This window comes from Hippocampus bargibanti, linkage group LG20 (assembly GCF_051943395.1).
Source record: "Hippocampus bargibanti isolate YZ-2025 linkage group LG20, ASM5194339v1, whole genome shotgun sequence".
In the NCBI taxonomy this organism is placed as follows: domain Eukaryota; kingdom Metazoa; phylum Chordata; class Actinopteri; order Syngnathiformes; family Syngnathidae; genus Hippocampus; species Hippocampus bargibanti.
In genome coordinates, this window is record NC_142753.1 from 12,058,885 (window position 1) to 12,073,094 (window position 14,210).

The 14,210-nt window shown below is 41.4% G+C and overlaps 2 protein-coding genes across 3 annotated transcripts in view; both read right to left on the bottom strand.

Moving 5' to 3' along the window:
* Positions 1-1,143, bottom strand: part of jarid2b (jumonji and AT-rich interaction domain containing 2b) — a 62,034-nt gene extending 60,891 nt beyond the window's left edge. The window contains exon 1 of the mRNA XM_089023373.1: positions 1,100-1,143. The gene's annotated coding sequence lies outside the window, so the exon portion shown is untranslated. The remainder of the gene's footprint in view (positions 1-1,099) is intronic.
* A 4,427-nt stretch (positions 1,144-5,570) lies between these two features.
* Positions 5,571-11,800, bottom strand: dtnbp1b (dystrobrevin binding protein 1b). 2 transcript variants are annotated; one of them, XM_089023474.1, is made up of 4 exons: positions 11,546-11,800; positions 8,093-8,263; positions 7,067-7,210; positions 5,571-6,391 (listed from the first exon to the last, which is right to left on the bottom strand). In XM_089023474.1, the coding sequence occupies exons 1-4, from the start codon at positions 11,589-11,591 to the stop codon at positions 6,177-6,179; spliced, it is 576 nt and encodes a 191-aa protein (XP_088879600.1). In that variant the 5' UTR covers positions 11,592-11,800; the 3' UTR covers positions 5,571-6,176. The 2 variants fall into 2 exon arrangements, with proteins under 2 accessions (XP_088879600.1, XP_088879601.1); XM_089023475.1 differs by having other exon boundaries at positions 7,067-7,201; positions 11,546-11,797.
* Positions 11,801-14,210: the final 2,410 nt, after the last annotated feature.

The following is a 14,210-nucleotide window of genomic DNA, read 5'->3' on the forward strand; positions in this document are numbered from 1 at the left end:
CGTTTAGGCTCAAAAAAGGGCACTGTTGGAGCCACATTTTTTCTTGCCCAACTAATTTTCATAGAAATGTGAGGCACACATGACAGCAATGATAAACATCTTAACCCCACACATTTATTCACTTAATGACTTATTTAATAACTTATTTTCTTAATTCCTGACAGTACTTCATTAATTACTTCCTTACTTACGTACTTTACGTAAAAAAATATGTATTTATTCTACTATTTATTTGTGTATCTATTTATTTATGTGTGCATTTATTTATTTAGTTATGGGTGTATGTATTTATGAATTTATGTATTTATGTATTTATTTTTTGATTTATTGATTTATGTATGCAGTTATGTATTTATTTATTCATGTATTGATATGTTTATTTATCTATGTATATACAGTATTTATTCATTTATTCGTCAATTGGTTTATTCGTGGATTCATTTGTTCATTTATTCATTCATTCATTCATTGATCCATTTGTTTGTTTATTTACGTATGCGTGTATGCGTGTACGTATGTATGCATGCATGCATGGATGGATGGATTAAAGGAATCCTTAATCTCCTTTTTTTCTAGGTGGCCTAAAATGTTGTAGAGTGTTTAGTTTGAGGTACAGTTTAGCTGATCACATTATCAGGTTTCAGGCTACGCACAGAAGACTTCATAGCAGCTACATGCTACTTCCTGTGCAAATGTATTGAAAAAGCAGAGGCCGCTTGCGCAAAATAGTGGCGTGGCCTCTTAGCGGTGAGTCGGCCCGCCGCCGAAAGATTACACGTGTTGGCGTTGTACGCCGACATCCATTTTACATGAGTTGAGCTGACCGCCTGGCGCTCTTTCAAGGTTGCTCGCCTCACTTAAGCAGAATTAATTAGGCCAATGTCTTGCGGGGGTTAATCATTTTCACCCCTCCCGTGTTTGTCTTAAATAGAAACGTGCGCACGTGCTGTTCTCTGACGTTTATCTTGAATGAATCCTTGAAGCAACTTTGTGTGATTTAGGGCACAAAAGCGGCGGCTGATTAATTAATACGCATGCGGATTCATTAGCGGGCCGACCACTTTCATTTAACAAGTTAAGTCCAGATGGATTTACTTACTGCGTAGTGTTCTGCTCCCAAAATGTTCCACGTGCTCAGGGAGGACTTGTCCATCACTGCCGGGTCACGTCAATCTGGAAGAAAAAAAAAGTCCATCTTAAAGGACAACCGACATCACTTTTTTGTTTCCTAACTGACATCAGAAATATGTTTGATAGCATCTAAAATAGCCGCAGGATGATATTTTGAGTCAAATGCAAAACACCAATAACAATGAGTTAAAGTGTGCCAAAACGACTTCAAAATGACCTCGGAGATGCAGAGTTTCAGAAGGTCCCGCCCCCTTGTTCGTGACGTCACGCCAGGACGCTCCGCCTTGCTGGAGAATCAAAACAATGGCTTCAGATTGGGAGAAGATGCTTTCTTGTTACTCATCCAGTTATGAATATGATTCAAAAAGTTCTGAAGAGGAAAGCATCAATGTTTGCCATCGATTAAAGAAGTCCTTCTGTATCATTTTGAGGCGTCTGGACTCCAATATAGCGCCCAGAATATGCACAAGATGGCGCCCAAGCTTCCTTGGAAATGGGCTGATTTGTCTGCTGGGAATTTGTGTCAACTAGTATCAAGTAATAGTCTTGGTGCAACACACAACGATTAGCCATGGCGTGATTTATGTGTTTTCCTTCTAATTTTGCCATCAACACGAAGTTTTCAGACCAAACAAAGTACCGCAAAATGGATTATGTGTCGCATTCTCGGTCAGGGGCGTTCCCTCCGTGACGTCACGTCAGGCATCGTCATCAACTCAAAAACAAGACTTCCTGAATATTCAGTGCGAGTCTTAAAAGGTAAAATAAAGCGACATGCGGTGGAATCTTTGTAAAATACGCTCAGTAGAAGTCATTTGAAGCCATTTTACAAATTCTGGACACGTTGGACATTATGGACACCAAGTTGCCTAGACTCTGATTGGATGATTGATCTTGTTTACGGGAGTACTTCAAGTCTTGTTTTCTCCACCTCTCATTATTCATAGATTGTTGTTTAAAATTATTTTTCCTTTTCGATTTGTGTGATTCATTTCTTAATGTCTTCTTCTTATTATTATTTTTTGCTTACCTTTTGGAAGCGCTTTTGTTGATGTATCCCTTCTTCTGGCTCCTTGTCACCAGCGATTTCTGTTTATTACTTTGCCGCGGTGCTTTCCTGTCAATAAATATTTTGGTTATTGTTTGAGGCAAAATGTCTGGAATCTCCCAACAAAAACCATGACTGGCTTCGCTCCAGAAGCTGACAGTGTTCATCAATAGCAAAAACAATCAAATAAAAGCATCTCATGATTGTAGTTTTTTTTTTTTTTGGGGGGGGGACCCCACTATGATGATTCCCGCTGACTTTCCTTGTTTCCTTCTCTGCCGGCTGCGAGGGTTCATCAATAAAAATCAATATGGCTGCTTGGTTTTCCGTGTGCATGTGGACGTGAATGGACAAGCGGCGCTAAGCTCCGTCAGTCACATGCTGTTTGTCAAGCTTTGTCAAAAGACAAAAAGAGAGAGAGCCAAGAGGTATGAGGGGGGTAAACGGGGGGGGGGGGGGGGGCAAGGTGTTGTGCAAAGGCATTGAGAATTGGGATGGGCGGGGGTCATAGTTGGTGGGGTATCCATGGCGATGATGCCGGTTAGCTTACGAACACACTCAGAGGCCTACGGAGGATAGTGACAATAGATGCTATACTGCATTTAGAACATTTGAAGATTCAGCCAATCAGAGGGCATTAAACACAAATACACACAAATGCACGCACTGACAAACACACACACACACACACACACACACACACACACACACACACGTGTGTTATTAGTGTGTGAAGGTTGCATCGTCACAACAATAAGCAAGCTAATAAGCCAACGTTACAAATAATGGAAGCAAACATGAAAGGTCCAAAGTAGCAAACAAAACCATGAGTAGAACATGACGAGATGAAACGCAACTTTTCTGTCGAGTCCAAAATATCATTTTTCCTTGTACAACACTTTAAGTGGCATTCCAGCCGATTCTGACATGTGCCACCCTCCCCCCACCCCACTTTCCCTATTCTTTTTTCCTGGGTAGCGCTAATACAAGAAGCTTAAGCCTGCGGAGGAGCAAAGGCCAGAGTTCAGAGCGCAAAGGGCGACCCCCTTATTGCCGTGGTAACGTCACAAGCGATGGAAGCAGAGGGTCCACCGAGTCTCCCCATGAAACAATATCTAGAGGAGGCGAGGGGAGGAGGGGTGAATTTCACAAGACATGTGAAAACTCTTTTTTTTTTGTTTCCGTTCCGGTTCGAAAACAGATTTGGTCACAAACTGATACATTTCCCATTCTAATCACTCTCATCAATGACACAACGAAGTGACTACAGCGATACCTCAGCTTACAAACTTAATTGGTTCCCAGAAAGTGTGTGTAAGGCAAAAAGTTCATCTACCAAACATTTATTTCCCATAAGAAACCATTAAAAATTAGAATAATCCGTTCCCAGGTCCCCATAAAACATAATTTCCGACTAAATAAGCCTAAAAACTACACAAAAATACCTTATTTTATGTATAATAAATGTGCTAGGTCCATTCGTGAGTAGGAGACAAATACAAACAAGCTTTGGGTGTCATTAGTTAACTTGAATTTGCTATCTAGAGTGCGGGAGGCCCACCAGGAGTTCGTTTTGCCCCCTGAGGTCACACAATCGCTATCTTTGTCGTTTATTTATAGGCATTGGAAGTGTAGACAACACAAATAGCGGTTTTGTTGACTCAACGAGCCGTAATCCTGCCAGAGACACCCTGTCTGCAGCCCGTGTTCACGGTATACACAGTGATGTCACCACTAATTAATAATTAATTAATAAATTTCATTTATAAGCGCCTTTCAAAACTCTCAAGGACACTTTACAGTCACAGGATAAGTTTTTTTGTCCGTGAGCAGCGGCAGCCACACGCTCCAGCGTTCACTCGACCCGGAAGTAACTCAAATAGATAGAAAGCTAACTAGATAGCTAATAGATTGCTACTGATAGCTCGATAGCTAATAGCTGGCTATCTATCAGCTATCCAGCCAGCTAGACAGCTAATAGATTATGGCTATTAGATAGCTAACCAAATAGCCAGCTAGATAGCCATCCAGCCAGCTAATAATAATAATAATAATAATACAAGGTAAGACCACTACTGTACAGATATTTCATGTCCAAATTGATTTTTTTCTTCAAAATAATGATTAACTTTGAATTTTATGTCAACATGATCAAAATTGGTATCGTATCGTATTTATAGATATTAATGACAGGACCTATGGCTCTTTCCGCTTGTCGAACGTGTTCGCCAGACTCGTTAATGTTTAATGCTCACTCAGGAAACAGACAGACCCCGCCATTGGCCTCACACATTAGTGCACGTGCGCGCGCGCGCACAACCCCTCCTTCATCCCCCTGACAACACCATCCTCATTACCAGCCTGAGAGTTGACCTCTTACCCCGTGCGAGACCAGATGGCTGGTGTTTTTTTTCTTCTTCTTGAGAATGGACAAGCAGGGCCCCAGTGAGCAGTCCGGAGTGACCGCGGAAGTTCTGCTGAATCACAATCGGCCTGGACGGCTTGAGGCATGAAGAGGGACGTGGTGCGATTAAAGCAAAGCAGCCATGTCATCAGTGTGTCACTGTGGGAAACATATAAGGATGTGAAGGTGGGAAGAAAAGTGGAACTCCCTGCTTCCTTATATGTTTTGCAATTGTCCCCATTGTGGGACGAATAAAGGTTTTGATTCTGATTTTATGGTACAATGGCACCCTCTAGTGGTCAGCTATCAAATTGTCTCTAACGTAACAACGGTATAGTATCCGTAGCACGCAGTATGTACATGTACAGTAATGTACTATATCGCTACAGCATAAATGAGCATTACCGCCACACCAGACAGCTAAATACGACATTGTGAAGTACAAATTCGACAAAATGTTTTAAAACACGTTGTACAAGAGACTGAGGCTAAAACGCCTTACTTGACATGGTCGTTTTTTTCGGCTAAAAACGCCTTACTATACATCAGGGGTGTCCAAAGTGGGTCCTGGAGGGCCGCCGTCCTGCCTGTTTTCCAGCTCACCCAGGAACAACGCACCTGATTGAAATGATCAGCTCATCAGCCAGCCGTAAAGCAGCATCAATATGGTCCTGATGATTTGAATCAGGTGCGTTGCTCCTGGGAGAGCTGGAAAACAGGCAGGACGGCGGCCCTCCGGGACCCACTTTGGACACCCCTGCTATTCATGGTCGTTTTTTTCGGCAAAAAAAACGCTTTACTATAGGAACATTGATATTTACATGGAAATAGACATAATATAATAAAATATAGTCTATTTATGACTTATTATTGCGCATGTAGTGTTAGGAGGGACGTTCAAGTACAATGAGACTAGTTGATAAGTTGCGTCGTCGTGATGTTCATTAAGGGAAGGAAAAACTGAGTGTCCTTGAACCCACCACCATGACACTGTCCCCAGGTCACCTTTATTTCACTCTTTGAAGGGAAACAACGTGCACTACACACAAAAATATATAAATATATACGCAGCGCACTCCAAATCCATCAACAACTCTTCACTCAGGATTAGTCACCACAGACACACAGAATAAAAGATAATACTCAATAAGATTGGAGAATCTGGAAGCTATGGCTCAGGTTGAAACATTAAAAGCCACAAAGGGCAATGCAGAAGCTCAAGAAACAGCAAATATGCAAAGATAAGGACCATTTCCTCTTCTATGGTTGTCATCACATGACATATTTTTTGACCTGGATGATGCCGAGCGACCGAGCGACCGCCTCTACCAAAGTGTCCAGTAGGTTTGATGTTTTTGGAGGTTAATTAATGCCTTGTGCTCGTTTTCAGCACTTTGTACGACGACATCCAAATCATAAGACAACATCTGGACTTGAGTTCAACTGGTTGTGCTCCTAAACTTGTTGCGATTTGCTCTTTAAGGCAGACGTCATGCGGCAGTTGTGGCAGTTGTGGGTGTGGGCAGGGTGGGGTGGGCGGGGTTTGGCTCGTTCTCTCCGTCCGCCACGTCCGCCTCACACCCACCTGCTTCATCAAACCCTGGAGGAGCCGTCTTCCCTTTGGGGCGTCGGTCCTGGCGGCGGTGCCCTCTTCTTCCTCCTCCTCCTCACGGTCCTCCTTCCCGCTTCGTCTTCTTCCTTGTCCTCGTCTTCCTCGTCCTCTTCGGTGTTGCGGGTGGACAGTTTGTGGCGGAGCTCCGTCGGAGTGGGAACCGCCAGGCTTATGTCGGCGCTCAAAGACTCGGGGCCTGTGAAACGCAATTTTTCATTGTCAGGTTGGAGGAGATGGCCAAGTTTTGACTTCTTGGAACTACAAGCGTTTTAACCTAATGAGCACATATGCCTCGGCATGTCGCCGCTTGGAATTGAGGCGGATTTACGTGGGACAGGAGATGTGAGACAACGGATGCTACAGCTTCGTGTTTGCTTTCAACATTTAGCTTGTAGCTGCATTTCACCATGACGTCCCTGATCCACCGGTGAAAAGGACGCTTTGATCCTCTCCTCTTTCATCTGGAACTGCTTCATACAACAAAGAGGGCGCAGAAAGTGCTTCAGATTGAATGGCTGTCTTTGGGTTGTCATATTCTTTGGTTATTTTGCTTTTTTGTTGTTGTTTTGACTTCAAAATGGCGCTACGCGAGAGTGGCTACCTTGACGACAAGTCCTGTATTTTGTTTTTCTATTTCTTCCTTTCCTCACTTTGCTGCTGTGAAATGTCAATTTCTCCACTGCAAGACTAATAAAGGCTAATCCAATACAAGTTTTTGAGTGGCTTTTTTTATGAAAATAACAAACTCTTTGGCTCTTGTGGAATCTCATTTTCAAAGAATGCGACGCATTTGACACCACTGCGCTCAAACTGGAAACTTGTGAGCTTCTCCAATCATATCCAGCGTGATGAGAAGAAGCTAAGGAGGCACCTGCGACCGGAGAGGCGGCGCTGTTGTCCTCTCCGCCCGAGTGCAGGAAGACATCGAGCGCCTCGTGGTCCGACATGTCCATCAGGTCCATCTGCTCCAGCATGTCCACGTTGACCTCCATGGAGGACATGCTGCCTATCGGCCCTGCGATCATCAAGAAGAAGGCAGCAAGCGGCCGTCGTGACACAAAAGTCCAAACGGGGTCGTCCGTCCAGCAAGGGACGGAAATCCGCTGAGATGGCAAAACAAGGAGCTTTAGCTTTAGCAACATTAGCAAGAATGATTGATAATAGACATCATAAAAGTTTCATGCTTAGAAGGCCCACAATGGAAACGTGGAAAATCTGGGGTCAATTTGAGGTGAACCGTCATCTTCATGTAGGAGATCTGGTCTTGGACTAATTTAGGATTTGGTAAACTCCTTCAATCTCCAATCTGATTGGCCGATGCGGATAGTAAGATAAAATTGGCTACCATACCTCGATGCAGTTGGGAGGGTGGAGAAAGGGCCGCGTGGGTCGACAGCATATGAAAGAAGAAGAAGAAGAACACCATGAGATGGGATTAGCGGGTTATATGATGGCACTCCTGTCTTCCATCACGGTTTGCTTCGGGCGCGCCACAAAAATGGACAAAATCCGACTTCAACGGAAAAAAAATCATTAGCATCGCTCTACCCACTCTTGAGGACTTGCACACTGCAAGAATGGAAACAAGGGCACAGAAAAAAAAATCCTGTTGGACCCTCCGCACCCTGCCCACCACCTTTTCCAGCGACTCCCCTCAGGCAGCCAAATCCAGCAGACATTGAAACAGCATCTTCCCCCAAGCCATTAACTCTATAAACAGTAACCCAAATAGAAGTGTATGTACAGTGGCTATTTGCAATTTTTTAAGTGATGATACTAGTGCAGCGTGTGTTCTACATCCGAGGCAATAAAGATGATTCTGATAGGGTTCAATGGCAAAGGGCCAAAAATGACAAAAAACAGTGACAAAAAAAGCCAGCTAGGAACGGCGTCTCACCTCGTCTCTCGGCGATCTGGAGGTAACCGGTAGACAGGTACTGCTCCACGTCCTGCTGGAAGGCTTCTTCCAGCAGGACGTGTCTGTCCTTTAGCTTTAGCTGCCCGCCGCCGCCGCTGGACGAGGACTCGGCGGACGACGCCTTTGATACGTGCTCGCTCTCCACCTCCACTGCAAACAACAACAACAACACCGTTTGTTTTGTGCTTAGCTTCATTTATTTTGTTGATTAGCTGTGACTCGAGGATTTTATTATTGTTTATATTATTATTATATACATCTATATGCATATATCATTTTACATTTTAAAATTTCATCTTAATCTTAATCCTAATCCTAATATTAATCTTAATTTTTATTTTTATGTGAATTTGTTTGTTTAGTTGTCCTTTTTTCTTTTGATTTCTGTGTATTTTTTGTATGTTTATCTCCGTTTGAAACGAGTTGATTTGTTACATTTCTTGCATCTTTTTTTTTGACGAGATTTAGTTGTTTATTTTTGTTGTCATGTTTAGTTTTGGGGGGGTTTGTTTTGCTTTCTGAATTGCTTATTTTTGTTCATTTGAGTTTTCATCTGTATATTATTAGTAGTAATAGTACAGTAGTATTAGTATTAGTATTAGCATTAGCATTAGTTTAAGCATTAGCATTCTTCTTCTCCTTCTTATTATGATGATGATGATGATGATGATGATTATGATGATGCTTATTATTCTTATTATCATCCGTATTCTGTTTCCAAGCGCAGCTAGACAAGATCCCTCTGGTTGCGAGTGCACTTTGCCTCCCTACGCGATGCTTTTTTCCTTTTTGTTGCTCCGCGCGATTGTGTGCAAAAGCGCTCAGCCGACATCTGCGAAGCACTCTCAAGAAAAGACCCCGCAGGCTAAATATGAGCAAAGGGCTAAAAATAGCCGCCAGAAGAGCGGCAGGCGGCTGAGCTGACAACAATGTGGAGGAAGACGAGGCAGAAAGTGTGAAGAGGAATTAGAAAGCGCGCGCCTTCATCAAGCTACTGAGAAATGACAACAAGTTCATCAGGAACCTTGACTTATTTGTAATTTTTTAAATCCTAAGGATGACTCAATCACACTCATCGCCTCAAACCTGTGAAAGCGTCGTACAGTATTGCCCAAACAAAGATTGCCCACTTGAGATTGAGTGAGGTGGGCCAGGTGGCCACAAAGATAGGAAGTGGGTGGGTGCTTGAGTGTTACAATTGCAATTTCACTAAAGAGCAGTGTTTGAAATAACATCTGCCCGGAAGCCCGGGGCGTACAACTTTTACGTCAAAACGTCTCGGCCCTAGTGTATCTAGATATTATATTCAGGAAGTCTTGTTTTCCAGTTGGTGACGATTCCTGACGTGACGTCACGGAGGGAACGCCCCTGAACGAGAAAGCGACACGCAATGCATTTGGGTACTTTGTTTGCTCTGAAAACACAGTGTTGATGGCGAAATTAGAAGGAAAACACATAAATAACGCCATGGCGAATCGTTGCGTGTTGCACAGAGACTACTATTTGATACTAGTTGACACAAATTCCCAGCAGACAAATCAGCCCATTTCCAACGGAGCTTGGGCGCCATCTTGTGCATTTTCTGGGACGCTACATTGGAGGCCTGACGCCTCAAAATGACACGGAAGGACTTCTTTCATCGATTGCAAACATTGATGCTTTCCTCTTCAGAACTACTTGAATCCTATTCATAACTGGATGAGTAACAAGAAAGCATCTTCTCCTAATCTGAGGCCATTGTTTTGATTCTAAAGCAAGGCAAGACAACCTCGCGTGACGTCATGAACAAGGGGGCGGGACCTTCTGAAACTGGCCATTTTGAGCAGGCCTTTCTATTATTCAATCACGATTTAAAAAAAAAGCAGATATCGATCCTATTGACTATAATCGGAAATGTTTTCAAACAGGTTTCTGGAACGGATTATGGTTGGAAACCAAGGTTTGACCGTACTGTATATAATTTGGGTCACTCCCCCACAAAAAGTGAGCGAGACAACTTTGACAGTCTGTTTGTTTTCGCGTCTGTCGGCTGATCACGTCATTACACTTTGACCCCGGCGAGGCCAAGTGAGGCATTGTGGGTAAAATAAATAAACAAACTCCACGGCGGTGGGAGGAGGGCGAAGGATAGGGAGGAAAGGGGGCGGGGGGGCTATGAACGCCTGGAGGATGAGTGGGAGAAAAGGGCAGGGAGTGGGGGGGGGGGGGGTCGGTGCAGGTCATAATGGAAGTGATAAAAGGGCCGCTGCATCAAGTCGACTACTAGCGTCCTCCCCTTCCACCACCACGCTGATTGTGTAATGTGTGTGTGTGTGTGTGTGCGTGTATGATGAGTCACATCATGTTATCAATCAGCCTCTTTTCAGCACACTACTTTGTGGATATGTGTGTGTGTTTGTGTGTGTGTTGCAGAAGGCCACAATGAAGTAACAGCAGCAGCAGTAGCCTTCCTCCCACACGCACATTCTTCAATTGCCGTTTTTCAGCAACAACAAATCGGAGACCTCATGATTGTGCACGCTGGATTTGTATTTTATCGCCCGAAAACAAATGCAAATTACAGTCATACCTCAGCTTACCAACTTAATTGGTTCCCAGAAATATTGCCAAACATTAATTTCCCATTAGAAACCATTACAAATGAGAATAATTCGTTCCCAGGTGCTCATAAAACATCATTTTCTACTAAATAAGCCTTAAAACTACACAAAATATACTCTATTTGAGGTATAAAACATCTGCTATTTTATTGTAATTAAAGAAATAAACTCTACAGTATAACAAAGTTGTTTTATTTGTACTCTCCCTCTGGACACGTGCACGTGCACGTGCACACACACACACACATTCCTGTTTCAATAGTTTTGTGAGGTCCGGATAACTCAAGATAAGGAGTGAGGACCACCGTTGCATAGTTGAGATAACTAGCGTTCCATTTGAAGAGTAAATGTCAGCCCATTTCCCACTTCAACTTCTTTAAAAACAAAGAAATAAAAAGTGGATTTGAAACTGAAATAAAGAAGGAGTGAGCTTTCTCAATGGGTACATTCAAAGTCCTCACCCCTGTAGTGAATTTGGTTAAAATCTCGTTTTACTTTTTTGTGCTATGAACTTTTTCCTCTCATTAAGCACACATACACAAATATAAACACACACACAGTGAGTAAAAAGTGTGTGTATCCAAGTGAAATGAAAATTCACACCAAAAAAATCATTTTGGGTGAATTTGTGAGGACCTCTCTGAAACGTTAACAGATGCATATATAGACCCTCTACAAGCCTTTAGAATGAAAAACTTGTGAGGACCGGTTCTCACTTATCAAAAATGTCCTCACTGCGTATGGTATAAAATGTCAGTGGTCCTCACAAGACTAGTCATACAAACAAACACACACACGCGAAATGATCCAAAAAATCATCAAGTTTGCTTACAAGACTTCCTCTGGCTCCCGTCGGCTGCAGCAGGCGTGGTGGACATCCTGGATGTATGTTTGTCCCCCCCCCCCCCACCCCACACCTCCCTCAAGACAAGGTAGTCCTTTGCAGCTCCCCGCCAAAAAAAGACGCTAAATCAACCCACCACGCATCCTCACGCTCACGCCGTCGTTAGCACGTAGCATTTTCTTGCTTGTTTTTTTTTTTACATGCGGGGAGAGGAGATGTTGCGCTTGTGTCGAGGCGAGGCGTACACGACGTGAGAGAGAGAGAGAGAGAGAGAGAGAGAGAGAGAGAGAGAGAGAGAGAGAGAGAGAGAGAGAGAGAGAGAGAGAGAGAGAGAGAGAGAGAGAGAGAGAGAGAGAGAGAGAGAGAATGCAAAAAGAGCTACCAGGAGGAGATGAGGAAAAGGCACAGATGCTAATATGTATGTGTGTACTATATATATGTATATATGTATGTGTGTGTGTGTGACCTGTGAAAATCTGGCATCCTACGAGAAAGTGAAAAGATGCAATGCCTAACTCTGATGTGCGATCATCCCATTAACAAGCGTGACGCTAAGAGCTAAGATCCTCCTCCTCCTTCTTCTTCTCGGCTGACTTTCAAAAGCGTTTCAAGTGGGGCTGATGGGATGCATGAAAGCATCATTTGCTGCTCATTGATGACAGAAATTGCGGTGATGATGATGATGATGATGAAGGCAAGATTTATATGAAGATGTAAGGTGGGGGGGGGGGGTGAAAAGATGTTATTATTGTAAGAAAAAGGGGCCATCTTGAAGTCAAGATACAACCACTATTATTCTTCTATTTATCACCAAAGTGCACAAGTGATGATTATTTATCATGCTTAATGAAATCTTGCCAAATGGCGTTTGGACGACTATTGTACTCCACTTTCTTTTCTAAACGGCATATTTTGTTGTGACGTTTCATGAAATAACACCAGATTTAGCAGGTGTTTGGATTTGGCCGTCTATTGGTTTAGTTTTTTTTATGTAATTATCTATCTCTTTATTTATCTATTTATGTATGTATTTATTTATCTATCGATTAATGTATTTATCCATTTATCTGCAGTATTTATGTATTTATTTATTTATATGTTTAGTTCGTTATTTATCTATTTATTTATTTTGTATTTATTTATCTATTTAGTTAATTGTTTACTTATCTAGTTATTTTTTTTATTTAGTTATTTATGTATTTATCTATTTAGTTATTCATGTATCTATTCAGTTATGTATTGATCTATTTAGTTATCTGTTTATCTATTTATATATTTACATATTCATCAATTTATATATTCATCTATTTTTTTTTAATTTACTTCGCTGAATAAATAGATAACTATGCATTTAGTTATTTATGTATCTATTTAGTTATTTATCTATTTATGTATGTATTATTTATCAATTTAGTTATTTAGGTATTCATTTCTCTATTTAGTTATTTAGGTATTCTAGAAATGTTCCTTTAAATAAATAACTTGAATATCTCATTATAAAATAGAATATTTATGACTTTTTATACAATTTCAAAATAATACTAGTATAGAGGATAGTTTTCACTTTTTATTAAAAAAAAAACGCTCTCACGAACTCTTCACACAAGCTCCACTTTTTTTTTCTGTCGCTTTACACGCTGACCCAAACTTGTTGCCTAGCAACGCAGCAGACCGGGCCAACATCCAACATCCAACAAGCCGCCTCTCGGTAAACTGTTAATTCCGTTGATTTTTTTTTTTTCAACTCGTAGAATTTAGTTACAATAATTTTTGTATCGCACATAAAAATGTGTGATATGAGGTTAAAAAAAACATTGTTTCCATCTCAGGTACAGAGATTAGATTATTAATGTCAAAATCATGATTTTAGATTAGATTAGATTAGAATTTATTAGTCACACAGTGGAGAAATTTACCATTCACTGCGGCAAAGTTATGAAAATAGAGGAAAGGAAAAAAAGAAGTAGAAAAACAAAAAAAAAAAACAAAGACTAAACACAAGTTTAGTTATCTTTCTTCCCCGCTAAGGTAGACTGACCTTTGACCTTTCAGTGCACGTCATTTCGGCTCAAATGCGGAAATCCCCAAAAGTGATTTGCTTGAGGCTCAGTGGAACGGCGAACTTGCACTTCTGTAAATAGTCGCCCAGTTACAATTGGAGTGAGACATAAAAAAAATAATTATAATAATAAGACTTTAGAAAAGTGCACGTTTTCATCTATTCAATGCTTACATCCATATACAAACACCCTACTTACGAACATACGAAGTTATGAACAACGGTACAAACAGACATTTTTGTAGTAATATATGTAGTATTCTCTCCAGTTTTATATGTACATATCTTTAGAGAGCATATATTTTATTACATGTTTATTTTTCAGTGCAAACCAATACAGGTTACTTATACATACTTACTTACTTTGTATGTGTTATATGACTTTTTAAAAGTCACGCTGAATATTCATGAAGTCTTGTTTTCGAGTTGATGTCAATGCCGGAAGCCAAGTCGACCACCGTGCAAAAAGTCTCGAGAAGAAACAAACTTTCGAGAAACGGTTCCGGTCAAATGCAATTTTATTTTGAAATCAGTTAAATTAAACATTTTACCGTGTTTTTTCGCCGTAATACCATTCAGATTTTTTTAATAAAC